Below are 27,309 nucleotides of genomic sequence, written 5' to 3' on the forward strand. Positions count from 1 at the left end.
AGGTCACTATTAGCTAGTGTAGTGATGGACTCTCTATGGCTGAGGTCACTATTACCCGGTGTAGTGGTGGACTCTACTCACTATGGCTGAGGTCACTATTACCTAGTGTAGTGGTGGACTCACTATGGCTGAGGTCACTATTACCTAGTGTAGTGATGGACTCTACTCACTATGGCTGAGGTCACTATTACCTAGTGTAGTGGTGGACTCACTATGGCTGAGGTCACTATTACCTAGTGTAGTGGTGGACTCACTATGGCTGAGGTCACTATTACCTGGTGTAGTGATGGACTCTACTCACTATGGCTGAGGTCACTATTAGCTAGTATAGTGGTGGACTCACTATGGCTGAGGCCACTATTACCTAGTGTAGTGATGGACTCTACTCTCTGTGGCTGAGGTCACTATTTCCTAGTGTAGTGATGGACTCTACTCTCTGTGGCTGAGGTCACTATTACCTAGTGTAGTGATGGACTCTACTCTTTGTGGCTGAGGTCACTATTACCTAGTGTAGTGATGGACTCGACTCTCTGTGGCTGAGGTCACTCTTACCTAGTGTAGTGGTGGACTCTACTCACTATGGCTGAGGTCACTATTACCTAGTGTAGTGGTGGACTCACTATGGCTGAGGTCACTATTACCTAGTGTAGTGGTGGACTCACTATGGCTGAGGCCACTATTACCTAGTGTAGTGGTGGACTCTACTCTCTATGGCTGAGGTCACTATTACCTAGTGTAGTGGTGGACTCTACTCACTATGGCTGAGGTCACTATTACCTAGTGTAGTGGTGGACTCTACTCTCTATGGCTGAGGTCACTATTACCTAGTGTAGTGGTGGACTCTACTCTCTATGGCTGAGGTCACTATTACCTAGTGTAGTGATGGACTCTACTCTCTGTGGCTGAGGTCACTATTACCTAGTGTAGTGGTGGACTCACTATGGCTGAGTTCACCATTACCTAGTGTAGTGATGGACTCTACTCTCTGTGGCTGAGGTCACTATTACCTGGTGTAGTGATGGACTCTACTCACTATGGCTGAGGTCACTATTAGCTAGTATAGTGGTGGACTCACTATGGCTGAGGTCACTATTACCTAGTGTAGTGATGGACTCTACTCACTATGGCTGAGGTCACTATTACCTAGTGTAGTGATGGACTCTACTCTCTGTGGCTGAGGTCACTATTTCCTAGTGTATTGATGGACTCTACTCTCTGTGGCTGAGGTCACTATTACCTAGTGTAGTGATGGACTCTACTCTTTGTGGCTGAGGTCACTATTACCTAGTGTAGTGATGGACTCGACTCTCTGTGGCTGAGGTCACTCTTACCTAGTGTAGTGGTGGACTCTACTCACTATGGCTGAGGTCACTATTACCTAGTGTAGTGGTGGACTCACTATGGCTGAGGTCACTATTACCTAGTGTAGTGATGGACTCTACTCACTATGGCTGAGGTCACTATTACCTAGTGTAGTGATGGACACACTATGGCTGAGGTCACTATTACCTAGTGTAGTGGTGGACTCTACTCTCTATGGCTGAGGTCACTATTACCTAGTGTAGTGATGGACTCTACTCACTATGGCTGAGGTCACTATTACCTAGTGTAGTGGTGGACTCTACTCACTATGGCTGAGGTCACTATTACCTAGTGTAGTAGTGGACTCTACTCACTATGGCTGAGGTCACTATTACCTAGTGTAGTGATGGACTCTACTCTCTGTGGCTGAGGTCACTATTACCTAGTGTAGTGGTGGACTCACTATGGCTGAGTTCACCATTACCTAGTGTAGTGATGGACTCTACTCTCTGTGGCTGAGGTCACTATTACCTAGTGTAGTGATGGACTCTACTCTTTGTGGCTGAGGTCACTATTACCTAGTGTAGTGGTGGACTAACTATGGCTGAGGTCACTATTACCTAGTGTAGTGGTGGACTCTACTCACTATGGCTGAGGTCACTATTACCTAGTGTAGTGGTGGACTCTACTCTCTATGGCTGAGGTCAGTATTAGTTATATACACTCCCTCTATTGGGTTGAGGTCAGGGGACTTCACAGGCTAATCAAGTAAACTGAACTCGCTGTCATGTTCAAGGATTTATTTTACAAAAACTGTGGCTCCAAATGGCACCCTATTCCCTATATAGTGCACTACTTTTGACCAGAGCGCTCTCTCTCTCTCTCTCTCTCTCTCTCTCTCTCTCTCTCTCTCTCTCTGTCTCTCTCTCTGTCTCTTTCTCTCTGTCTCTGTCTCTGTCTCTGTCTCTGTCTCTCTGTCTCTGTCTCTCTCTCTCTCTCTCTCTCTCTCCCTCCCTCTCTCTCTCTGTCTCTGTCTCTGTCTCTCTCTGTGTCTCTCTCTGTCTCTCTCTCTCGCTCTGTCTCTCTCGCTCTGTCTCTCTCTCTCTCTCTGTCTCTATCTCTGTCTCTCTCTGTCTCTGTCTCTCTGTGTCTGTCTCTGTGTCTCTGTGTCTCTGTCTCTGTCTCTATCTCTGTCTCTGTCTCTGTGTCTCTATCTCTGTCTCTGTCTCTGTGTCTCTGTGTCTCTGTTACTCTGTCTCTGTCTCTGTCTCTCTCTCTGTCTCTGTCTCGCTCTCTCTGTCTCTGTCTCTGTCTCTCTCTGTGTCTCTCTCTGTCTCTCTTTCTCTCTCCCTCTGTGTCTCTGTCTCTGTCTCTCTCTCTCTCACTCTCTCTCTGTCTCTCTCTCTCTCTCTCTGTGTCCACAGTGAGCTGGACTACCATGCTGCCTCCTCCATCAACGAGCGCTGCCAAGGCATCTGTGACCAATGGGATCAGCTGGGGACCCTCACCCAGAACAGGAGGGAGAACCTGGAGGTACAGAATAGGGCTGGGTTCTTCTAGGGGGGCTAGTGGAGGAACAGAATAGACCTGGGTTTTTCTAGTGGAGGGAGGTACAGAATAGGGCTGGTTTCTTCTAGGGGGGCTAGTGGAGGGAGGTACAGAATAGGGCTGGGTTCTTCTAGTGGATGCTAGTGGAGGGAGGTACAGAATAGGGCTGGGTTCTTCTAGGGGGGCTAGTTGAGGGAGGTACAGAATAGGGCTGGGTTCTTCTAGTGGGGGCTAGTGGAGGGAGACACAGGTCCTCTGGTGGGGGCTAGTGGTCCTCTGGTGGGGGCTAGTGGTCCTCTGGTGGGGGCTAGTGGTCCCCTGGTGGGGGCTAGTGGTCCTCTGGTGGGGGCTAGTGGTCCCCTGGTGGGGGCTAGTGGTCCCCTGGTGGGGGCTGGGGGCTAGTGGTCCTCTGGTGGGGGCTAGTGGTCCCCTGGTGGGGGCTAGTGGTCCTCTGGTGGGGGCTAGTGGTCCTCTGGTGGGGGCTAGTGGTCCCCTGGTGGGGGCTGGTGGTCCTCTGGTGGGGGCTAGTGGTCCTCTGGTGGGGGCTAGTGGTCCTCTGGTGGGGGCTGGGGGCTAGTGGTCCCCTGGTGGGGGCTAGTGGTCCTCTGGTGGGGGCTAGTGGTCCTCTAGTGGGGGCTAGTGGTCCTCTGGTGGGGGCTAGTGGTCCTCTGGTGGGGGCTAGTGGTCCTCTGGTGGGGGCTGGGGGCTAGTGGTCCTCTGGTGGGGGCTAGTGGTCCTCTGGTGGGGGCTAGTGGTCCCCTGGTGGGGGCTGGGGTCTAGTGGTCCTCTGCTGGGGGCTAGTGGTCCTCTGGTGGGGGCTAGTGGTCCTCTGGTGGGGGCTAGTGGTCCCCTGGTGGGGGCTAGTGGTCCTCTGGTGGGGGCTAGTGGGGGCTAGTGGTCCTCTGGTGGGGGCTGGGGTCTAGTGGTCCTCTGCTGGGGGCTAGTGGTCCTCTAGTGGGGGCTAGTGGTCTTCTGGTGGGGGCTAGTGGTCCTCTGGTGGTGGCTAGTGGTCCTCTGGTGGGGGCTAGTGGTCCTCTAGTGGGGGCTAGTGGTCCTCTGGTGGGGGCTAGAGGTACTCTGGTGGGGGCTAGCTGTCCTCTGGTGGGGGCTAGTGGTCCTCTGGTGGGGGCTAGTGGGGGCTAGTGGTCCTCTGGTGGGGGCTAGTGGTCCTCTGGTGGGGGCTAGTGGTCCTCTGGTGGGGGGCTAGTGGTCCCCTGGTGGGGGCTAGTGGTCCTCTGGTGGGGGCTAGTGGTCCCCTGGTGGGGGCTAGTGGTCCTCTGGTGGGGGCTAGTGGTCCTCTGGTGGGGGCTAGTGTAGAGAGACAGACAGTCTGGTTCTAATCTGCAGACCTACATAAACACTCAGATCAACATGTAAATCGCTACACAGAAATTGAGTTGCTATTCCTCACAGTTCTGAATGACCAGGTTTCATGTCACAACAATAAACAGTGTTCAAGAGTAGTTTAAAAACCACTTGGTCACGATAGTCATCATTCTAACTGATCTTTGGCATTAATCCCATTTACCCCCCTACGTTGGCGTCTTTCAGAGGACGGAGAAGTTGCTGGAGACCATCGACCAGCTGTTCCTGGAGTTCTCTAAGAGGTCAGCTCCCTTTAACAACTGGATGGAAGGAGCCATGGAAGACCTGCAAGACATGTTTATAGTTCACACTGTGGATGACATCCAGGTAAAGACATGTTCATAGTTCACAATGTGGATGACATCCAGGTAAAGACATGTTTATAGTTCACGCTGTGGATGACATCCAGGTAAAGACATGTTCATAGTTCACACTGTGGATGACATCCAGGTGAAGACATGTTTCATAGTTCACACTGTGGATGACATCCAGGTAAAGACATGTTTATAGTTCACACTGTGGATGACATCCAGGTAAAGACATGTTTCATAGTTCACACTGTGGATGACATCCAGGTAAAGACATGTTTATAGTTCACACTGTGGATGACATCCAGGTAAAGACATGTTTATAGTTCACACTGTGGATGACATCCAGGTAAAGACATGTTTCATAGTTCACATTGTGGATGACATCCAGGTAAAGACATGTTTATAGTTCACACTGTGGATGACATCCAGGTAAATACATGTTTATAGTTCACACTGTGGATGACATCCAGGTAAAGACATGTTTATAGTTCACACTGTGGATGACATCCAGGTAAAGACATGTTTATAGTTCACACTGTGGATGACATCCAGGTAAAGACATGTTTATAGTTCACACTATGGATGACATCCAGGTGAAGACATGTTTATAGTTCACACTGTGGATGACATCCAGGTAAAGACATGTTTATAGTTCACACTGTGGATGACATCCAGGTAAAGACATGTTTCATAGTTCACATTGTGGATGACATCCAGGTAAAGACATGTTTATAGTTCACACTGTGGATGACATCCAGGTAAATACATGTTTATAGTTCACACTGTGGATGACATCCAGGTAAAGACATGTTTATAGTTCACACTGTGGATGACATCCAGGTAAAGACATGTTTATAGTTCACACTGTGGATGACATCCAGGTAAAGACATGTTTATAGTTCACACTGTGGATGACATCCAGGTAAAGACATATTTTGTTTCATAGTTCACACTGTGGATGACATCCAGGTAAAGACATGTTTTGTTTCATAGTTCACACTGTGGATGACATCCAGGTAAAGACATGTTTATAGTTCACACTGGATGACATCCAGGTAAAGACATGTTTATAGTCCACACTGTGGATGACATCCAGGTAAAGACATGTTTATAGTTCACACTATGGATGACATCCAGGTGAAGACATGTTTATAGTTCACACTGTGGATGACATCCAGGTAAAGACATGTTTCATAGTTCACACTGTGGATGACATCCAGGTAAAGACATGTTTCATAGTTCACACTGTGGATGACATCCAAGTGAAGACATGTTTATAGTTCACACTGTGGATGACATCCAGGTAAAGACATGTTTATAGTTCACACTGTGGATGACAACCAGGTAAAGACATGTTTCATAGTTCACACTGTGGATGACATCCAGGTAAAGACATGTTTATAGTTCACACTGTGGATGACAACCAGGTGAGACAGATATCTCTCTGTTTGCATGATGCTGTGTTGCAGTCCCTTCCATTGTCTCCTATCAGATAGTAACATGGTGCTGTGTTCCTTCCATTGTCCCGTATCTGATAGCTCCATGATTCAGCACGGCACTGTATTTGTTCGACGACATGTCAGAATGCCGGATGACAACGCCGGTCCCTCTGTAACTCTGTCTGCTCTCCACCTCACTCTCTGTCTGTCTCTCTCTCTCTCTCTCTCTCTCTCTCTCTCTCTCTCTCTGTCTCTCTCTCTCTCTCCCTTTGTCTCTCTCGCTCTCTCTGTCTCTCTCTCTCTCTGTCTGCTCTCCACCTCTCTCTCTGTCTCTGTCTGCTCTCCACCTCGCTCTCCAGAGCCTGATCTCAGCCCATGACCAGTTCAAGGCCACCCTTCCGGAGGCTGACTGTGAGAGACAGGCCATTCTGAGCATCTACACGGAGGTACAGAAGATAGCCCAGAGCTACGGCATCTCTCCCAATCTCACCAACCCCTACAGTGACATCACACCAGCAGAGATAGGACTCAAATGGGAAAAGGTAGATACTAGCGTCTCACACTGGCTGCATCCCAAATGGGACCCGATTCCTTATAATATAATATAATATAATATAATATAATATATTATAGTGCACTCATTTTAACTAGAGCCATTTGGGGTGCAGAAAATGTCTGTTTTGTGTGTGTGTGTTGTACAAATCTTTGTGTTAAAGCTCTTCAATCTCGATCCTGGGAGACCCTCGGGGAATGCAGCAGGCTTTCATTACAGCCCAATGCTAACACACCTGATTCACTAATCAATGGCTTGATGATTCGCTGATGAGTTAAATCAGTTTTTTTTGTTTGTGCTTGACTAGAACACAAAGCCCCAGGGTCCCAGTGGGATTGAACAACCCTGTGTTAACTATAGACAGTTTCCCAGACACAGATTAAGTCCTAGACTAAAAAAAGCACTCAAATAAAGATTCTGTGTTGGGGAAACCGTTCCCATCATGTTAACCAGAGACTATAGCGTTAAAACCCTTGCTGTCCCGTCGACCAGGTGAAGAAGCTGGTTCCACAGAGAAACAGTATTCTCCAGGAGGAACTAGCCAGACAGCACGCCAACGAACGTCTCCGACGTCAGTTTGCTGCCCAGGCCAACATCATTGGACCGTGGATCCAGACCAGGATGGAGGTGAGACAGATACCTACCTGTCATGACCTGACCTCGGTCACCTGGCAGCTGTAGAGGCCAGAACTAAATGGTCGGAATCGAAACACCTGGTTTCTACTCCGTTCAGTTCATTACAGATGTTATTATGAGCTGTCCTCCCCTCACCTGCCTCCTGTGCTCTACACCTGTAGGGATCTCTACCTTCTAGGGTTGGGAGGATCAATTCCATTTCAATTCAGTCCATTCAGGAAGTAAATATTGGAATTTGGAATTTCAGTCGACTTCCTGAATGGACGTAATTGTAACGGAATTGATACCCAACCAAACCCTGGCACCTAGGGCTCATATTGAATATATATATATTATTATTATTATTATATTATTATATATATTCATATTGCATATTGAAAACCCACCAACCAACCAACTAAGTAACCATCCTGTCTTTAACAGATGCTAAACACTGGCCTGCAGCTCAGGGGGATGTTCTGAACACGAACACAAATGCTACGTTCCAAAATGGCTCCCTATCCCCTTTATATAGTGCACCACTTTTGACCAGAGGCCTATGGACCCTAGGGGAAAAAAAGTAGTGCACTATATAGGAAATAGGGTGCCATTTTTGGGACGCATCCGATAGTGACGGGGACGTTTTTTTTCCTCCTCTCTCCACCAGGAGATCAGTCGTAGTTCCGTTGACATCGGAGGTTCTCTGGAGGACCAGATGAGTCAGCTGAAGCAGTTTGAACAAGTCATCATCAACTACAAGTCCAACATCGACAAGCTAGAGGGAGACCATCAACACATCCAAGAGTTCCTGGTCTTCGACAACAAACACACCAACTACACCATGGAGGTACGTAGCTTACTAATGGGGCTGGAACATTTCAGAGATAATTCTCACAAATAAAATGTTGAGGTCTGTTTTATGATCACATTACCTTACTACTCTTGGCCTTAATGGTTAAGCTGTTGTTTTTCCACGTGGTAGGACGGGGTTCAGATCCCAACCTGTGACTTGGCCTTCTTCTTCTTCCTCCTCTCTCTCTCTCTCTCTCTCTCTCTCTCGCTCTCTCTGTCTCTCTCTCTCTCTCTCTCTCTCTCTCTCTCTCTCTCTCTCCTCTCCCTCTCCCTCCCTCCCTCTCTCTCTCCCTCTCTCTCTCTCTCCCTCTCTCTCTCTTTCTTTCTCTCCCTCCCTCTCTCTCCCTCTCCCTCTCCCTCCCTCCCTCTCTCCCTCTCTCTCTCTCTCTCCCTCTCTCTCTCCCTCTCTCTCTCCCTCTCTCTCTCTCTCTCTCTCTCTCTCTCTCTCTCTCTCTGCAGCATATCCGTGTGGGTTGGGAGCAGCTGTTGACCACCATCGCTAGAACCATCAATGAGATCGAGACCCAGATTCTGACGCGTGACGCTAAGGGCATCAGCCAGCAACAGATGAACGAGTTCCGCCAGTCTTTCACTCACTTTGACAGGGTACTGTGTCCCTCCGTGTCCCTCCGTGTCCCTCTGTGTCCCTCTGTGTCCCTCCGTGTCTTTCCGGTGTCCCTGACCCTAACCCACTTCGACAGGGTTGTGTCCCTCCGTGTCTTCAGTGTCTCTGTCCTTTTCCTGTGTGGTAATGACATTTCTATTTATTGTATCTAAGTCCAGGAAGGTGACTTATCTAACTCAAGGCCTTGACCGCTTGTGATTTGGAACTCACTTCTTAGTATTTTGTCAAATGTTTGTAATATTAGGGGACGTTACAGATCAAAACACAATCCATGCTAATGACATTCAACTAATTTGCTCATTTTTACTGACACCATGGATCCTATGTGTGTGTGTGAGCTGTGTGAGCTGTGTGTGTGTGTGTGTGTGTGTGTGTGTGTGTGTGTGTGTGTGTGTGTGTGTGTGTGTTGGCTGTGTAACAGGTCTGGCAGACTGCCCTGTGAAGGGTTCAGAGCTTGCCTGATCAGTCTGGGTGAGACATAACAGCCAGGTACTGACCAAGCTATGTGCACCTATTAGTAAACAGTAAGTACTAAATCCTCCCCCATGGCATGGCTGCAGTCACATGTTGTGTTCAGACTGCAGTAACACAAGCAGTAACACACCATTCAACATTAGCCGTGTTGATCCTAGATCACCACTCCTACTGAGACTCTTTATGACCTGATCCTATATCACCACTCCTACTGAGACTCTTTATGACCTGATCCTATAACACCACTCCTACTGAGACTCTTTATGACCTGATCAACACTCCTACTGGGACTCTTTATGACCTGATGCTATATCACCACTCCTACTGAGACTCTTTATGACCTGATCCTGTATCACCACTCCTACTGAGACTCTTTATGACCTGATCCTATATCACCACTCCTACTGAGACTCTTTATGACCTGATCCTAGATCACCACTCCTACTGAGACGCTCCCTGAATACGGGCCCAGATGTGTATATATAGTATTGTGTGTGCTGTATCCAAATGTTTGTGCTGTACGCAATATCTCTCTCTGTTACAGAAACAATGACATGGTGTTATCACAGGCCCTCCTCTCATCAAAGACACTAAATTCATGATATTTTCTCTCTCGGTCCTTGTCTTGTGCTTCTTGTCTCTGTCTGTCTATCTGTCTGTCTGTCTGTCTGTCTGTCTGTCTGTCTGTCTGTCTGTCTGTCTGTCTGTCTGTCTGTCTGTCTGTCTGTCTGTCTGTCTGTCTGTCTGTCTGTCTGTCTGTCTGTCTGTCTGTCTGTCTGTCTGTCTGTCTGTCTGTCTGTCTGTCTGTCTGTCTGTCTGTCCGCCTGTCAGTATGGCTGTACGTCCGTCTGTCTGACCATCTATCTGTCTGTTTTCTCCCATACCTCTCTACCTCTCCTTGTCATATCCTCTCTACCCCTCTCCCCCTCTCCCCCCTCCGTCCAGTTATTGGCCACGTGGCTTGGGTTGTCTCTCCATTGCCCTCTCCCTCCTCCTCCTCTCCTCCCTCTCCTCTCCCTCCTCCTCCTCCTCCTCTCTCGTCTCCTCCTCCTCATTCTCCTCCTCTACCTCTCTACTCCCTTCCCTTCTCTAACTCCTCCTCTCCCCTCCTCTCCCACCTCCTCATCCTCCTGCTCCTCCTCCACCTCTCTGCTCCTCTCCTTCCTCTTCCTCTCCCCTCCTCCTCCTCTCCTCCTCCTCCACTCCCCCTCCTCTCCCTCCTCCTCATCCTCCGCCTCTCCCCTTCTCTCCCTCCTACTCCTCCTCTCCCTCCTCCTCCACCTCTCTACTCCTCTCCCTCCTCTTCCTCTCCCCTCCTCCTCTCCCTCCTCCTCCTCTCCGCTCCTCTCCCTCCTCCTCCTCTCCCTCCTCCTCATGCTCCTCCTCTCCCCTCCTCTCCCTCCTCCTCTTCCTCTCCCCTCCTCCTCACCCTCCTCCTCCTCCTCTCCCTCCTCCTCCTCTCCCCTACTCCTCTCCCTCCTCCTCCTCCTCTCCACCCTGCAGAAGAAGAAAGGAGGCATGGAGACAGATGACTTCAGAGCCTGTCTGATCTCCATGGGCTATGATCTGGTAAATACATAGAATGAGCTGTCAATGGACTGTCATAAGACTTCAACAAGAGTGCCACAAAAATGTCCTCACCTTAAATCTTTAAAAGCTACTACATTTTTTAAATCAGAATTATCAATATTATCTGTCAGTGTATTTAAAATGCCCAGGAATCAGTGTGAAACTGTTAATCCTGGTCCAAAATGACCTCCAGATATGCTGAGTATTGGTGTTAGAGGTATTTCTATTCCAGGGTAGCAGCACACATAGCTGGTATGGCCAGCTGGTAGTGTCACTCAGTGGCTGGTGTGACTCAAACGGCTCCCTGTTCAATATATAGTGCACTACTGTTGACCTGGGCTCATAGGATTCACAGGGCTCTGGTTAAAAGGTAGTGCACTATACAGGGAATAGGCTCCCATTTGGGATGCAGCCGCTGTGTCAACGGGGGACAGAGAGAGAGAGAGAACAGCTGGCTGTAGTTCTACATGTCTAGGTCTGTAAGACAGACACACAGTCATTAATGGTAGATTCACCTCCAGTCATTAATGGTAGATTCACCTCCAGTCATTAATGGTAGATTCACCTCCAGTCATTAATGGTAGATTCACCTCCAGTCATTAATGGTAGATTCACCTCCAGTCAATAATGATAGATTCACCTCCAGACACACAGTCATTAATGGTAGATTCACCTCCAGTCATTAATGGAAGATTCACCTCCAGTCATTAATGGTAGATTCACCTCCAGTCAATAATGGTAGATTCACCTCCAGACACAGTCATTAATGGTAGATTCACCTCCAGTCATTAATGGTAGATTCACCTCCAGTCATTAATGGTAGATTCACCTCCAGTCATTAATGGTAGATTCACCTCCAGTCAATAATGATAGATTCACCTCCAGACACACAGTCATTAATGGTAGATTCACCTCCAGTCATTAATGGAAGATTCACCTCCAGTCATTAATGGTAGATTCACCTCCAGTCAATAATGGTAGATTCACCTCCAGACACAGTCATTAATGGTAGATTCACCTCCAGACACAGTCATTAATGGTAGATTCACCTCCAGTCATTAATGGTAGATTCCCCTCCAGTCATTAATGACAGATTCACCTCCAGTCATTAATGGTAGATTCACCTCCAGTCATTAATGGTAGATTCACCTCCAGTCATTAATGACAGATTCACCTCCAGTCATTAATGGTAGATTCACCTCCAGTCATTAATGGTAGATTCACCTCCAGTCATTAATGGTAGATTCACCTCTAGTCATTAATGGTAGATTCACCTCCAGTCACTGATACTGTAGGTAATGATACAACACCACACACAGGGAATTCCATGATGTAGACTAAGGACGTACATTTTAAATGTAACCTTTATTTTAACGAGGCAAGTCGGTTAAGAACAAATTCTTATTTACAATGACGGCCTAACCCCGGCCAAACCCGGACGACGCCGGGCCAATTGTGCGCCTCCCTATGGGACTCCCAATCACGGCCGGGTGTGATACAGCCTGGATTCGAACCAGGGACTGTAGTGACGCCTCTTGCACTGAGACGCAGTGCCTTAGACCGCTGCGCCACTCGGGAGCTGAATGGATGAAGGTGTATAATTAGGTTGGTCACAAGGCCTTTGTCTTGTTACATTTAACATGGAAGTGCTCTTGGAACATTCCCTGGTCTCTCTCTGCAGTGTACAGATAACAGGCTGGTGCTTGGAACATCCCCTGGTCTCTTTCTGCAGTGTACAGATAACAGGCTGGTGCTTGGAACATCCCCTGGTCTCTCTCTGCAGTGTACAGATAACAGGCTGGTGCTTGGTACATCCCCTGGTCTCTCTCTGCAGTGTACAGATAACAGGCTGGTGCTTGGTACATCCCCTGGTCTCTCTCTCTGCAGTGTACAGATAACAGGCTGGTGCTTGGTACATCCCCTGGTCTCTCTCTCTGCAGTGTACAGATAACAGGCTGGTGCTTGGTACATCCCCTGGTCTCTCTCTCTGCAGTGTACAGATAACAGGCTGGTGCTTGGTACATCCCCTGGTCTCTCTCTCTGCAGTGTACAGATAACAGGCTGGTGCTTGGTACATCCCCTGGTCTCTCTCTCTGCAGTGTACAGATAACAGGCTGGTGCTTGGAACATCCCCCTGGTCTCTCTCTGCAGTGTACAGATAACAGACTGGTGCTTGGAACATCCCCTGGTCTCTCTGCAGTGTACAGATAACAGGCTGGTGCTTGGTACATCCCCCTGGTCTCTCTCTGCAGTGCACAGATAACAGGCTGGTGCTTGGTACATCCCCCTGGTCTCTCTCTGCAGTGCACAGATAACAGGCTGGTGCTTGGAACATCCCCCTGGTCTCTCTCTGCAGTGTACAGATAACAGACTGGTGCTTGGAACATCCCCTGGTCTCTCTCTGCAGTGCACAGATAACAGACTGGTGCTTGGAACATCCCCTGGTCTCTCTCTGCAGTGTACAGATAACAGGCTGGTGTTTGGTACATCCCCTGGTCTCTCTCTGCAGTGTACAGATAACAGGCTGGTGATTGGTACATCCCCTGGTCTCTCTCTGCAGTGTACAGATAACAGGCTGGTGCTTGGAACATCCCCCTGGTCTCTCTCTGCAGTGTACAGATAACAGGCTGGTGCTTGGTACATCCCCCTGGTCTCTCTCTGCAGTGTACAGATAACAGGCTGGTGCTTGGAATATCCCCCTGGTCTCTCTCTGCAGTGTACAGATAACAGGCTGGTGCTGGGAACATCCCCCTGGTCTCTCTCTGCAGTGTACAGATAACAGGCTGGTGCTTGGAACATCCCCTGGTCTCTCTCTGCAGTGTACAGATAACAGACTGGTGCTTGGTACATCCCCCTGGTCTCTCTCTGCAGTGTTCAGATAACAGGCGGCCCAAATGGTGCCCTATTACCCATATACTGCCCTAGTTTTGACCAGAACACATAGGGCCCTGGACAAAAGTAGTGCTCTACTACAATAGGGCCCTGGTCAAAAGTAGGGCACTATAAAGGGAATAGGGTGCCATTTGAGACGCAGGCTGGCCACTGCTGATCCCTACTCTGATGTGCTAATCAAACATAACCCTTTACCGAGTAGGACATGAGTAATGTATCAAACATAACCCTTTACCGAGTTGGACATGAGTAATGTATCAAACATAACCCTTTACCGAGTTGGACATGAGTAATGTATCAAACATAACCCTTTACCAGGTAGGACGTGAGTAAAGTATCAAACATAACCCTTTACCAGGTAGGACATGAGTAATGTATCAAACATAACCCTTTACCAGGTAGGACATGAGTAATGTATCAAACATAACCCTTTACCAGGTAGGACATGAGTAATGTATCAAACATAACCCATCACTGGGTAGGACATGAGTAAAGTATCAAACATAACCCTTTACCAGGTAGGACATGAGTAATGTATCAAACATAACCCTTTACCGAGTTGGACATGAGTAATGTATCAAACATAACCCTTTACCAGGTAGGACATGAGTAATGTATCAAACATAACTCTTTACCGAGTTGGACATGAGTAATGTATCAAACATAACCCTTTACCGAGTTGGACATGAGTAATGTATCAAACATAACCCTTTACCGGGTAGGACATGTGTAATGTATCAAACATAACCCTTTACCAGGTAGGACATGAGTAATGTATCAAACATAACCCTTTACCAGGTAGGACATGAGTAATGTATCAAACATAACCCTTTACCAGGTAGGACATGAGTAATGTATCAAACATAACCCATCACTGGGTAGGACATGAGTAATGTATCAAACATAACCCTTTACCAGGTAGGACATGAGTAATGTATCAAACATAACCCTTAACCAGGTAGGACATGAGTAATGTATCAAACATAACCCATCACTGGGTAGGACATGAGTATGTATCAAACATAACCCTTTACCGGGTTGGACATGAGTAGTGTATCAAACATAACCCTTTACCAGGTAGGACATGAGTAATGTATCAAACATAACCCTTTACCAGGTAGGACATGAGTATTGTATCAAACATAACCCTTTGCCAGGTAGGACATGAGTAATGTATCAAACATAACCCTTTACTGGGTAGGACATGAGTAATGTATCAAACATAACCCTTTACCGGGTAGGACATGAATAATGTATCAAACATAACCCTTTACCGGGTAGGACATGAGTAATGTATCAAACATAACCCTTTACCGGGTAGGACATGAGTAATGTATCAAACATAACCCTTTACCAAGTAGGACATGAGTAATGTATCATCTCATATAACCCTTTACCAGGTAGGACATGAGTAATGTATCAACCATAACCCTTTACCAGGTAGGACATGAGTAGCACAGCTGTCTTATCTGTCTGTTATTCTCAACCTGATTGACTCAATGTTAGCCTGGGTCCAGATTTGTTTGTTATGTCACCTGGCAATGACCATATGTATTGGCAAGACAGCACAAACAGATCTGGGTCCTGGCTAAATCAATGTGGCTGCTGTAATGAAGTAGCCTGGTTATACTATGCTCTGTGATTTGTAGGGAGAGTCTGAGTTTACCCGCATCATGTCTCTAGTGGATCCCAACGGGTCCAACAAGGTGACCTTCCAGTCCTTCGTTGACTTCATGACTAGAGAGACGTCCGATTCAGACACCTCAGAGCAGGTCCTCGCCTCCTTCAAGATCCTGGCTGCTGATAAGGTGGGAAGTGATGGTTCTGTCTCTGTCTCTTTCACTCACTTTCTCTCTGTCTCTCTCACTCGCTTCCTCTCTGTCTCTCTCACTCGCTTCCTCTCTGTCTCTCTCTCTCTCGCTTCCTCTCTGTCTCTCTCTCTCGCTTCCTCTCTATCTCTCTCACTCGCTTCCTCTCTGTCTCTGTCTGTCTCTTTCACTTGCTTTCTCTTTCACGCCTTGCTTTATCTGTCTCGCGCATGCTTACTCTCTCTCTCTCGAGCACGTTCTCTCTCTCTCTCTAGTCAAGTCATGTCACAATGTATTTAAAGTTTATTTTACAATGTCATCTCAAATGTGATAACTAATGTCACTCTGTTGTATCCTTTCCATAGCCCTTCATCCTGCTGGAGGAGCTGCGTAGAGAGTTGCCCCCAGAACAGGCAGAGTACTGTATTGCCAGGATGCCCCTCTACAATGGGCCTGATGGGGTCCCAGGGGCCCTGGACTACACTGCCTTCTCCACTGCCCTCTATGGGGAGAGTGACCTCTAGCTTCACACACCAGAAATGCACCCTGACCTTGTATCAGTCTCTCGCCCACTTTGTTCCACACCATTTACATCTAAATGGATCAATATTTTGACCGGTACTAAAGGGAGTTATGTTTGAGAAATACAAAGCATTTTAAAGCTGTTTCATGAGTATATGATTTCTAAAGAGTAGGGAGAAATATTTATTTCAAAGAACTTAGCAGGATTCATTCATTAGATAAAAAAAAAAAATGTTGACTCAGTAAATTCTGAAATTACTTATGATTCACATAAAAGTAATTTACACATAAAAAGTAACTTACACATAAAAAGTAACTTACACATAAAAAGAATTTACACATAAAAGTAACTTACACATAAAAAGTTACACATAAAAAGTAACGTACACATAAAAGTAACTTACACATAAAAAGAACTTACACATAAAAAGTTACACATAAAAAGTAACTTTCATAAAAAGTTACTTACACATAAAAAGGTACACATTAAAAGTTACACATAAAAAGTAACTTACACATAAAAAGTAACTTACGCTTAAAAAGTAACTTACACATAAAATGTAACTTACACATAAGAAGAAATTACACAAAAAGTAACTTACACATAAGAAGCACTACTAAGTTATTTGCTAGTCACCTATGGAGACCTAAAGATACACATTTGTGAGAAGCTTGTATTGTCTCAGTGTTTGTACTCTTCTAAATTATTACATAAAAAACAGGGGACGTTTTTGCCTCATCTGTTCAGTGCCTAAAATGAATGAAAAAGGACCCAGTATGCTAGCCTGGTCCCAGATCTGATCTCACCTAGCCTGGTCCCAGATCTGATCTCACCTAGCCTGGTGTCAGATCTGATCTCACTAGCCTGGTCCCAGATCTGATCTCACCTAGCCTGGTCCCAGATCTGATCTCTCTAGCCTGGACCCAGATCTGATCTCACCTTGCCTGGTCCCAGATCTGATCTCACCTAGCCTGGTACCAGATCTGATCTCACTAGCCTGGTCCTAGATCTGATCTCACCTAGCCTGGTCCCAGATCTGATCTCACCTAGCCTGGTCCCAGATCTGATCTCACTAGCCTGGTCCCAGATCTGATCTCACTAGCCTGGTCCCAGATCTGATCTCACTAGCTGATCTCACTAGCCTGGTCCCAGATCTGATCTCACCTAGCCTGGTCCCAGATCTGAACTCACCTAGCCTGGTCCCAGATCTGATCTCACTAGCCTGGTCCCAGATCTGATCTCACCTAGTCTAGTCCCAGATCTGATCTCACCTAGTCTGGTCCCAGATCTGATCTCACCTAGCCTGGTCCCAGATCTGATCTCACTAGCCTGGTGTCAGATCTGATCTCACTAGCCTGGTGCCAGATCTGATCTCATTAGCCTGGTCCCAGATCTGATCTCACTAGCCTGGTGCCAGATCTGATCTCACTAGCCTGGTGCCAGATCTGATCTCTCTAGCCTGGTGCCAGATCTGATCTCGCTAGCCTGGTGCCAGATCTGATCTCACCTAGCCTGGCCCCAGATCTGCTTTTGCCTACTAAATTACCAATCAGACAAACAGACTGGCACCCAGGCTACATTATAATCCACCCAGGCTACATTATAATCCACCCAGGCTACATTATAATTCACCCAGGCTACATTATAATTCACCCAGGCTACATTATAATCCACCCAGGCTACATTACAATTCACCCAGGCTACATTACAATTCACCCAGGCTACATTACAATCCACCCAGGCTACATTATAATTCACCCAGGCTACATTATAATTCACCCAGGCTATATTATAATTCACCCAGGCTACATTATAATCCAACCAGGCTACATTATAATCCACCCAGGCTACATTATAATCCACACAGGCTACATTATAATCCACACAGGCTACATTATAATCCACCCAGGCTACATTATAATTCACCCAGGCTACATTATAATCCACCCAGGCTACATTATAATCCCCCCAGGCTACATTATAATCCCCCCAGGCTACATTATAATTCACCCAGGCTACATTATAATCCACCCAGGCTACATTATAATCCACCCAGGCTACATTATAATCCACCTAGGCTACATTATAATCCACCCAGGCTATATTATAATCCACCCAGGCTACATTATAATCCACCCAGGCTACATTATAATTCACCCAGGCTATATTATAATCCACCCAGGCTACATTATAATCCACCCAGGCTACATTATAATCCACACAGGCTACATTATAATTCACCCAGGCTACATTATAATTCACTCAGGCTACATTATAATCCACCCAGGCTACATTATAATCCACCCAGGCTACATTATAGTCCACCCAGGCTACATTATAATCCATCCAGGCTACATTATAATCCATCCAGGCTACATTATAATCCATCCAGGCTACCAGTATGTCAGAACTGCAGTACTGTTTATTGTCAAAACGAGTGAAAACTTGGGTTCCCCTAAAGGCTCATCTTGAGTCAGTCTAGCATTTCTCCCATTAATGTTTAGGGTTAAACTTGGGGGAGGGGAATCTGATCCTAGGTCTGTACCTTAGGGGAAACTTTCACCCCAGAGCCTCATGATATGACAGTAACTAGGCTGTTTTGATGCCAGAAACAAAATAATGTAGCTGTAAAATAACAAACTGTTTGTCTGGGTAAAACTACAATCTTAGTCCCCTCAGCCGCTGGTGTGGAGTCTGAAGTTATGAAGAGTTACTAGTGTAAGACAAACGAGCAGAAAATAAACTCCGTGATTAAAACATTTACGTTGTTTTTCTTCTGTTTTGCTGAACGTTCTGAATATCCTCGTGATACCTGTTGATTACGGCACAATACAGGCAGATGGACTTTTTGATTCTTTTAGGACATGTTTTTTTCCCCCCTCAGACTTTACTTTCTAGGCTTTGTTGAGACTTTGTCAAGTTTTGTAAGAAAATAACATCAATGGAAGTCAATACATTTTCAGACATGATTTTTAAACGCCTTATTAAATAAAAGGCTTTGGAATCTGTGTCAAACCAACTTTCCCTTTCAGAGAGGGAACAGGAATCTGTTACAAAAACTTCATAAATAACAAGGTTGCCAACAAACAACGCATAAAATGTTGTATAGCTGCAGAGTAAGACACCGGGTAGGGAGTGGGAAATTTTGTAAAATGTTTCACTCACCACGTTTATTCCGAAAAATGTCTGTCCTCACCCAGGTAGCCTATGGACAAACATTAAGAATAAGCTACGTGGTGAGTTTATGCCAATTCGGTAGCTAGTTGTCTAAGTTACATTTACATTTACATTTAAGTCATTTAGCAGAAATCTAAGTGAATTGATCATGCTACGTTGTATGCGTTTGTTGGCAATCCTTGTTATTTACAAAGTTTTTTTTGTACAGATTCCTGTTGGAACGTAACACAAATTATTCCCACCTACATACAACATGTAAAATAGTCAGCTACACACTCATATAATATCGTAGTCATTATTCTCCTAGATGGACTTGAACGTTGCATAAATCAAACCCGCGCATGCGTGGTTTAGCAGCTCCCGTCAAGGTTGAGTTGACAAGCAGCCGCCGGCAAGGATCAGTGTTGGTTGCTTTCGTCAGGCATTTTTTTTGGTTCCTTTGCAGTTAAAACAACCAAAAGAAGAATAAGAATTACAAGCCATGGCTCCTACAATATATGAGAGTTCAACAAGAAAAGGTAAACTGTTGCAACTTCCTGGTTTAGTATTTGGCTAGATATGTGAGCTGGTTGCCTAGCAGCTGTCAGTGACTGGCTTGATAGTTGAAGTTGGTTAGCTAGCTAGCTAGCTAGCTAGCTGTATATCTACGGGAATTTATGGTCGACATTTATTCATCCAGTTACCCTAAATGTCAAACGTTTTTTATTTATTTATTTATTCATTCATTCAGATAGATAGCTACATAGCGAGCTAGTCAACATGTGCTAGCTACATGTTCCACTGCCTGGTAGAGTAACGTTAGCAAAACACGGGCAAAGAGAGAGATAGTTAGCAGGGAACATTCCGTTGTCATTTATAAGTTTGGGTCACGAAACGGGATGGACCTACAGGCATTTATCCAACAGAAACTCTGGTGTTATTTACAAAAGTCGAGTTTATGAATTTGTAAAATATAAACTCTCGTTTTAGTTGCAAAAACGTGTAACTACTGTTTTACCATTGGACAAAATTCATGTAAGTCTTATCCCCGTTGCGTTTGTTTCCATTTAAGAAAGGTTTTACAACTGAATCCGCCTATTGAATACACCCCAGCTGGTCTGACACGTGTAAACCACTTCCCTGTAAACAAGCGAGTTAACTAACATCTTAGCTGGGGAATGGACAACTGGTGCTCGGATCAATCCCCCTCCACAGAAATATTATCTATATACATACAGTACCAGTCAAAAGTTTGGACACACCTACTCATTCCAGGGTTTTTCTTATTAAAAAAAACAAACTATTTTCTACATTGTAGAATAATAGTGAAGACATCAAAACTATGAAATAACACATGGAATCATGTAGTAACCAAAAAAAGTGATGTAACAAATCAAAGTATATTTGAGATTCTTCAAAGTAGCCACCCTTTGTCTTAATGACAGCTTGGTCACTCTCTCAACCAGTTTATATAACCATATTAACATGTAATATGCTAACTGCAGAGCTTCACTAGAGGCTGAACTGTTAGGCAAGAGGATCATGATACTAGATGGAGGGATGGGAACATATTTAACACGTCATAACCATATTAACATGTAATATGTTAACTGCATACCTCAGGTAGTGGCCCTAGCAGACCTTCCCTAGAGGCTGAACTCAGGGAGCTGTTAGGGAAGAGGATCATGATACTAGATGGAGGGATGGGAACATATTTAACACGTCATAACCATATTAACATGTAATATGTTAACTGCATACCTCAGGTAGTGGCCCTAGCAGACCTTCCCTAGAGGCTGAACTCAGGGAGCTGTTAGGGAAGAGGATCATGATACTAGATGGAGGGATGGGCACCATGATCCAGGAGAGGCGATTGGAGGAGGAGCACTTCAGGGGGGAGGAGTTTAAAGACCACACCCACAGCCTGAAGGGCAACAACGACCTGCTGAGCATCACACAGAGTGATGTCATCTACAATATACACAAGGTACGGTGATGTCATCTATAACATGCACAAGGTACGGTGATGTCACCTACAATATGCACAAGGTACGGTGATGTCACCTACAATATACACAAGGTACGGTGATGTCACCTACAATATACACAAGGTACGGTGATGTCATCTACAATATACACAAGGTACGGTGATGATTCATCTATAACATGCACAAGGTACGGTGATGTCACCTACAATATACACAAGGTACGGTGATGTCACCTACAATATACACAAGGTACGGTGATGTCACCTGCAGCATGCACAAGGTACGGTGATGTCGCCTACAACACGCACAAGGTGCGGTGATGTCACCTACAACACGCACAAGGTGCGGTGATGTCACCTACAACACGCACAAGGTGCGGTGATGTCACCTACAACACGCACAAGGTGCGGTGATGTCACCTACCACACGCACAAGGTGCGGTGATGTCACCTACCACACGCACAAGGTGCGGTGATGTCACCTACCACACGCACAAGGTGCGGTGATGTCACCTACCACACGCACAAGGTGCGGTGATGTCACCTACCACACGCACAAGGTGCGGTGATGTCACCTACCACACGCACAAGGTGCGGTGATGTCACCTACCACACGCACAAGGTGCGGTGATGTCACCTACCACACGCACAAGGTGCGGTCAGTGGGTTAAAAAGTGGTTCACGTTATCCAGGACAGCAACACACCTGAGATGTAAAAGTTAGGCTCTCGTTAATGCACCTGTCTGTTACGCCGTAGTAATAATTAACCTGCCCCTAGAATTGTTGATCTGTTATTGAGACGTATTTCCGCTCTTTTTGTGGGAGGGAGGGAGGGAGAGAGAGAGAGAGATGGAAGGACAGGATGAGATGACCCTTTTTGTTTGGTGAAACCCTGTTGAGTGAATAAGCATTGACGTTCCTCTTCTCGTGTTTGTTTCTAGGAATACCTGCTGGCCGGGGCAGACATCATTGAGACCAACACTTTCAGTAGCACCTGTATCGCCCAAGCCGACTACGGACTGGAACATTTGGTAAGAGAACGTGTCAGTGGGTGGTCTGTAGAATAACACTCAGATTACCAATCAGAAGCTGTTATCTCATCAGATCACCAATCAGAAGCTGTTATCAGATCACCAATCAGAAGCTGTTATCAGATCACTAATCAGAAGCTGTTATCACATCAGATCACCAATCAGAAGCTGTTATCAGATCACCAATCAGAAGCTGTTATCAGAAGCCGTTATCAGATCACCAATCAGAAGCTGTTATCACATCAGATCACCAATCAGAAGCTGTTATCACATCAGATCACCAATCAGAAGCTGTTATCTCAACATCAGATCACCAATCAGAAGCTGTTATCTCAACATCAGATCACCAATCAGAAGCTGTTATCTCAACATCAGATCACCAATCAGAAGCTGTTATCTCAACATCAGATCACCAATCAGAAGCTGTTATCTCAACATCAGATCACCAATCAGAAGCTGTTATCACAACATCAGATCACATGTAGTCAGTCAGGGTTGGGTTCTTAAAGGTGACTTGACACAATAAATGTCTCACTCACTCATTCACGTTGTTTGACTCTCTGATGTTTTCCCAGGCTTATGGTATGAACAAGGTATCAGCGGAGGGTTGTTTTGACTCTCTGATGTTTTCCCAGGCTTATGGTATGAACAAGGTATCAGCGGAGGGTTGTTTTGACTCTCTGATGTTTTCCCAGGCTTATCGTATGAACAAGGTATCAGCGGAGGGTTGTTTTGACTCACTGATGTTTTCCCAGGCTTATCGTATGAACAAGGTATCAGCGGAGGGTTGTTTTGACTCTCTGATGTTTTCCCAGGCTTATGGTATGAACAAGGTATCAGCGGAGGGTTGTTTTGACTCACTGATGTTTTCCCAGGCTTATCGTATGAACAAGGTATCAGCGGAGGGTTGTTTTGACTCTCTGATGTTTTCCCAGGCTTATCGTATGAACAAGGTATCAGCGGAGGGTTGTTTTGACTCACTGATGTTTTCCCAGGCTTATCGTATGAACAAGGTGTCAGCGGAAATAGCCAGGAAAGCAGCAGATGACATCACCAACCAGACAGGTCAGCTGATAAAGATAAATTATCGTCATTGGAGGAAAAAAAAAACTATTTGACATTGACAACATTGTATGTAATAGATGTGTATTTCCGTGTTTGTAACTCACAAATGTTTTTATTTTTTTATTACCAGGTTGTAAGAGATACGTGGCGGGCGCCGTGGGCCCCACCAATAAAACCCTGTCTGTGTCTCCCTCCGTGGAAAGACCAGACTTCAGGAACGTCAGTAAGAGATACAGCTTGTTGTTTTATCACCTCTCTTCTTCCTTCTCTTTCTACTGATGGCACTGCAAAGTGGCAGATTGGCAGGTGTTTTCAGAGCCATACAGTGGTGAAATGTCACTACAGATCTGCACTATATAGCTGTCTTAACTGTTACCCTATCAGGGTTTATAAGGCGTCTCAGACCTACACTATGTAACTGTTACCCTATCAGGGTCTATAAGGCCTCAGACCTACACTATGTAGCTGTTACCCTATCAGGGTCTATAAGGCCTCTCAGACCTACACTATGTAACTGTTACCCTATCAGGGTCTATAATGCCTCAGACCTACACTATGTAGCTGTTACCCTATCAGGGTTTATAAGGCCTCAGACCTACACTATGTAGCTGTTACCCTATCAGGGTCTATAAGGCCTCAGACCTACACTATGTAACTGTTACCCTATCAGGTTCTATAATGCCTCAGACCTACACTATGTAGCTGTTACCCTATCAGGGTCTATAAGGCGTCTCAGACCTACACTATGTAGCTGTTACCCTATCAGGGTCTATAAGGCGTCTCAGACCTACACTATGTAGCTGTTACCCTATCAGGGTCTATAAGGCCTCAGACCTGCACTATGTAGCTGTTACCCTATCAGTGTCTATAATGCCTCTCAGACCTACACTATGTAGCTGGGTCTATAAAGGGTCTATAAAGGCCTCTCAGGTGACTCTTGATAAACCATTGGTAACCTCCAGAGTTGTCAGAACTATCTCTGATGGTGCTACCGTGCTGAGTGGTCCTGTGTCTTCCCCCCCTCAGCCTTTGATGAGCTGGCTGAGGCCTACACTGAGCAGGTTCGGGGTCTGTTGGATGGAGGAGCAGATATTATCATGGTCGAGACCATCTTTGACACGGCCAACGCCAAGGTACACCTTCTTCACTCACCGTCTTCATCACTGACAGTCATCTAGTTTCTATCAATAGGATTCTAGTTTTACATACAATTCCATACTATTGATCATAATCAATGTATCGATTTTTTATTTTGTATTTTTATCTTGTCATAAAGGCATCACTGTTTGCTATCGACAAACTGTTTGAAGAGAGCTACGAACCAAGACCTATATTTGTAAGTATGTCTTTTGTCAGTATCTTGCCAGTATATTTCTTAGTTAAATTAACCAATAAATGTTCAATCTCTCACTAGAGAAGAGATTATGTTCCTGTATTGTGCAGAGCTACTAGATTTGATTGAGTGATTGAGTGATTGAGTGAAAACCAGTCAGTATCTGGTGTGACCACCATTTGCCTCATGCAGCGTGACACATCTCCTTCACATAGAGTTGATCAGGCTGTTGATTGTGGCCTGTGGAATGTTGTGCCACTCCTCTTCAACGGCTGTGCGAAGTTGCTAGATATTGGCGGGAATTGGAACACGCTGTCATACATGTCGATCCAGAGCATCCCAAACATGCTCAATTGGTAACATATCTGATGAGTATGCAGGCCAGGGTAGAACTGGGACATTTTTCAGCTTCTAGGAATTGTGTGAACATTTCTGTGATCTTTTATTTCAGCTCATGAAACATGGGACCAACACTTTACATGTTGCGTTTTATATATTTGTTCAGTATAGATTTGCATCATGCAGCCATTATCTTTTAGATCTCTAAGACATTCCCAGGTTTATAGGCCATGTCACAAAATAATGGATTTGATTGTGACGGTGTAGGCTGTATTAAATTCATTTAATTCACTTTTTTTCCCCCCCAAAGGTGTGCATCAACAGCTTGTATGTGTGGAAGCCCAGAGACGCTAAACATGTTCGTTAAATAAAGGTCAATTACCGCGAGGCCAGCATTCATTTGCATGACAATTACCGGCTGACAAAATTGTATGACCGCCACAGTCCTAGACATGGCTGGTCGTACTCTCTCAAGACGGATTGATTGTGTTTCTAGGTATCAGGCACCATCGTGGACAGGACTGGTCGTACTCTCTCAAGACAGATTGATTGTGTTTCTAGATATCAGGCACCATCGTGGACAGGACTGGTCGTACTCTCTCAAGACAGATTGATTGTGTTTCTAGATATCAGGTACCATCGTGGATAGGACTGGTCATACTCTCTCAAGACAGATTGATTGTGTTTCTAGATATCAGGCACCATCGTGGACAGGACTGGTCGTACTCTCTCAAGACAGATTGATTGTGTTTCTAGATATCAGGCACCATCGTGGACAGGAGTGGTCATACTCTCTCAAGACAGATTGATTGATTGTGTTTCTAGATATCAGGCACCATCGTGGACAGGAGTGGTCGTACTCTCTCAGGACAGACAGGAGAGGCCTTCGTCATCAGTGTTTCCCATGCCAAACCCCTCTGGTGAGTCTCTACATTCTGCTTCAGGACTTCAATACTACCTTGTTGTTGTTGTCGACTTCCACATGTTTGTCCTCAAGTTTCTTGCTGTTTTATATTCAAATAAACTTCAAACTTCAGATCTGCTGGAGAGATTAATGGAATCTACAACATCTGACCTCATCAGACTGGGCCTCAATAGGCTGATATACAGTGTGTTACTGTGTATTATTCTGACCTCATCAGACTGGGCCTCAGTAGGCTGATATACAGTGTGTTACTGTGTCTTATTCTGACCTCGTCAGACTGGGCCTCAATAGGCTGATATACAGTGTTACTGTGTCTTATTCTGACCTCATCAGACTGGGCCTCAATAGGCTGATATACAGTGTTACTGTGTCTTATTCTGACCTCATCAGACTGGGCCTCAATAGGCTGATATACAGTGTTACTGTGTATTATTCTGACCTCATCAGACTGGGCCTCAGTAGGCTGATATACAGTGTTACTGTGTATTATTCTGACCTCATCAGACTGGGCCTCAATAGGCTGATATACAGTGTTACTGTGTCTTATTCTGACCTCATCAGACTGGGCCTCAGTAGGCTGATACAGTGGGGCAAAAAAGTATTTAGTCAGCCACCAATTGTGCAAGTTCTCCCACTTAAAAAGATGAGAGGCCTGTAATTTTCATCATAGGTACACTTCAACTATGACAGACAAAATGAGAAAAAAAAATCCAGAAAATCATATTGTAGGATTTTTATGAATTTATTTGCAAATTATGGTGGAAAATAAGTATTTGGTCAATAGGCTGATATACAGTGTGTTACTGTGTCTTATTCTGACCTCATCAGACTGGGCCTCAATAGGCTGATATACAATGTGTTCCTCTCTTCCAGTATTGGGCTTAACTGTGCCTTAGGAGCCACTGAGATGAGGCCTTTTATTCAAGCTATTGGGAAATGCACCACCGCTCACGTCTTATGCTACCCCAATGCAGGTAACCAGCACCCATCCATCCCAACTCACCCGTGGCAAACTTAGCATCTAGCTAGCTCACCTTTGTTTTGTGTTCACAACCACGATCTGCCATTTTCACACACTCTGCTTGTTCCAGGTCTCCCCAATACGTTCGGTGGATACGATGAGACCCCAGAGTTGACAGCCTCACATTTAAAGGTAAACTTATTGATTTTATAGCTGGTCTACCCAATGAATGATCTATCGATTTGATTCAGGCAAATGAATAAATATCATACCCCTCCAAAATGCTAACCTCCCCTGTTATTGTAATGGTGAGAGGTTAGCATGTTTTGGGGGTATGATATAAAATGCTAACCTCCCCTGTTATTGTAATGGGGAGAGGTTAGCATGTTTTAGGGGTATGATGTGTGTCTGTAACTTTCTCACTCATTATTATTCATGATTATCCATAGTCATGGTAGCGTCCACATTAATGTAGAAGTGTTAAGAAACATATTATATTCTCATTTACAATAAAAGTGAATCCAGAATGACACTATACATGATTTACCATTCATTTCTATTGGGCACAAAATAATCTGAAAAACAACCAAAACAAACAGCCAATACATCCAACAAGTTTGTAGAATCACAAGCTTG

The 27,309-nt window shown here is 45.4% G+C and overlaps 2 protein-coding genes across 4 annotated transcripts in view; both read left to right on the forward strand.

Moving 5' to 3' along the window:
- Positions 1–18,635, forward strand: part of LOC106593230 (alpha-actinin-2) — a 52,490-nt gene extending 33,855 nt beyond the window's left edge. The window contains exons 13-21 of the mRNA XM_045701184.2: positions 2,727–2,835; positions 4,402–4,542; positions 6,325–6,507; positions 7,011–7,145; positions 7,801–7,980; positions 8,445–8,591; positions 10,588–10,653; positions 15,195–15,353; positions 15,719–18,635. Of these exons, the coding sequence (XP_045557140.1) occupies positions 2,727–2,835; positions 4,402–4,542; positions 6,325–6,507; positions 7,011–7,145; positions 7,801–7,980; positions 8,445–8,591; positions 10,588–10,653; positions 15,195–15,353; positions 15,719–15,877 (1,279 nt within the window). The 3' untranslated portion in view covers positions 15,878–18,635. The remainder of the gene's footprint in view (positions 1–2,726; positions 2,836–4,401; positions 4,543–6,324; positions 6,508–7,010; positions 7,146–7,800; positions 7,981–8,444; positions 8,592–10,587; positions 10,654–15,194; positions 15,354–15,718) is intronic.
- Positions 18,636–19,400: 765 nt separating this feature from the next.
- LOC106577298 (methionine synthase) overlaps positions 19,401–27,309 on the forward strand; it is a 40,004-nt gene continuing 32,095 nt past the window's right edge. The window contains exons 1-10 of one of the 3 annotated variants that reach the window (XM_045701185.2): positions 19,401–19,571; positions 20,799–21,019; positions 21,961–22,050; positions 23,046–23,115; positions 23,246–23,338; positions 24,142–24,248; positions 24,392–24,451; positions 25,613–25,707; positions 26,586–26,686; positions 26,804–26,865. In XM_045701185.2, coding sequence (XP_045557141.1) covers positions 19,535–19,571; positions 20,799–21,019; positions 21,961–22,050; positions 23,046–23,115; positions 23,246–23,338; positions 24,142–24,248; positions 24,392–24,451; positions 25,613–25,707; positions 26,586–26,686; positions 26,804–26,865 — 936 coding nt within the window. In that variant the 5' untranslated portion in view covers positions 19,401–19,534. Of the gene's footprint in view, positions 19,572–20,798; positions 21,020–21,154; positions 21,175–21,259; positions 21,270–21,960; positions 22,051–23,045; positions 23,116–23,245; positions 23,339–24,141; positions 24,249–24,391; positions 24,452–25,612; positions 25,708–26,585; positions 26,687–26,803; positions 26,866–27,309 lie in introns of those variants that run through there. The other 2 variants (XM_082965000.1, XM_082965001.1) reach the window with 2 other exon arrangements.

The sequence above is a fragment of the Salmo salar genome, chromosome 18 (genome assembly GCF_965601325.2).
Source record: "Salmo salar chromosome 18, fSalSal1, whole genome shotgun sequence".
NCBI lineage: Eukaryota > Metazoa > Chordata > Actinopteri > Salmoniformes > Salmonidae > Salmo > Salmo salar.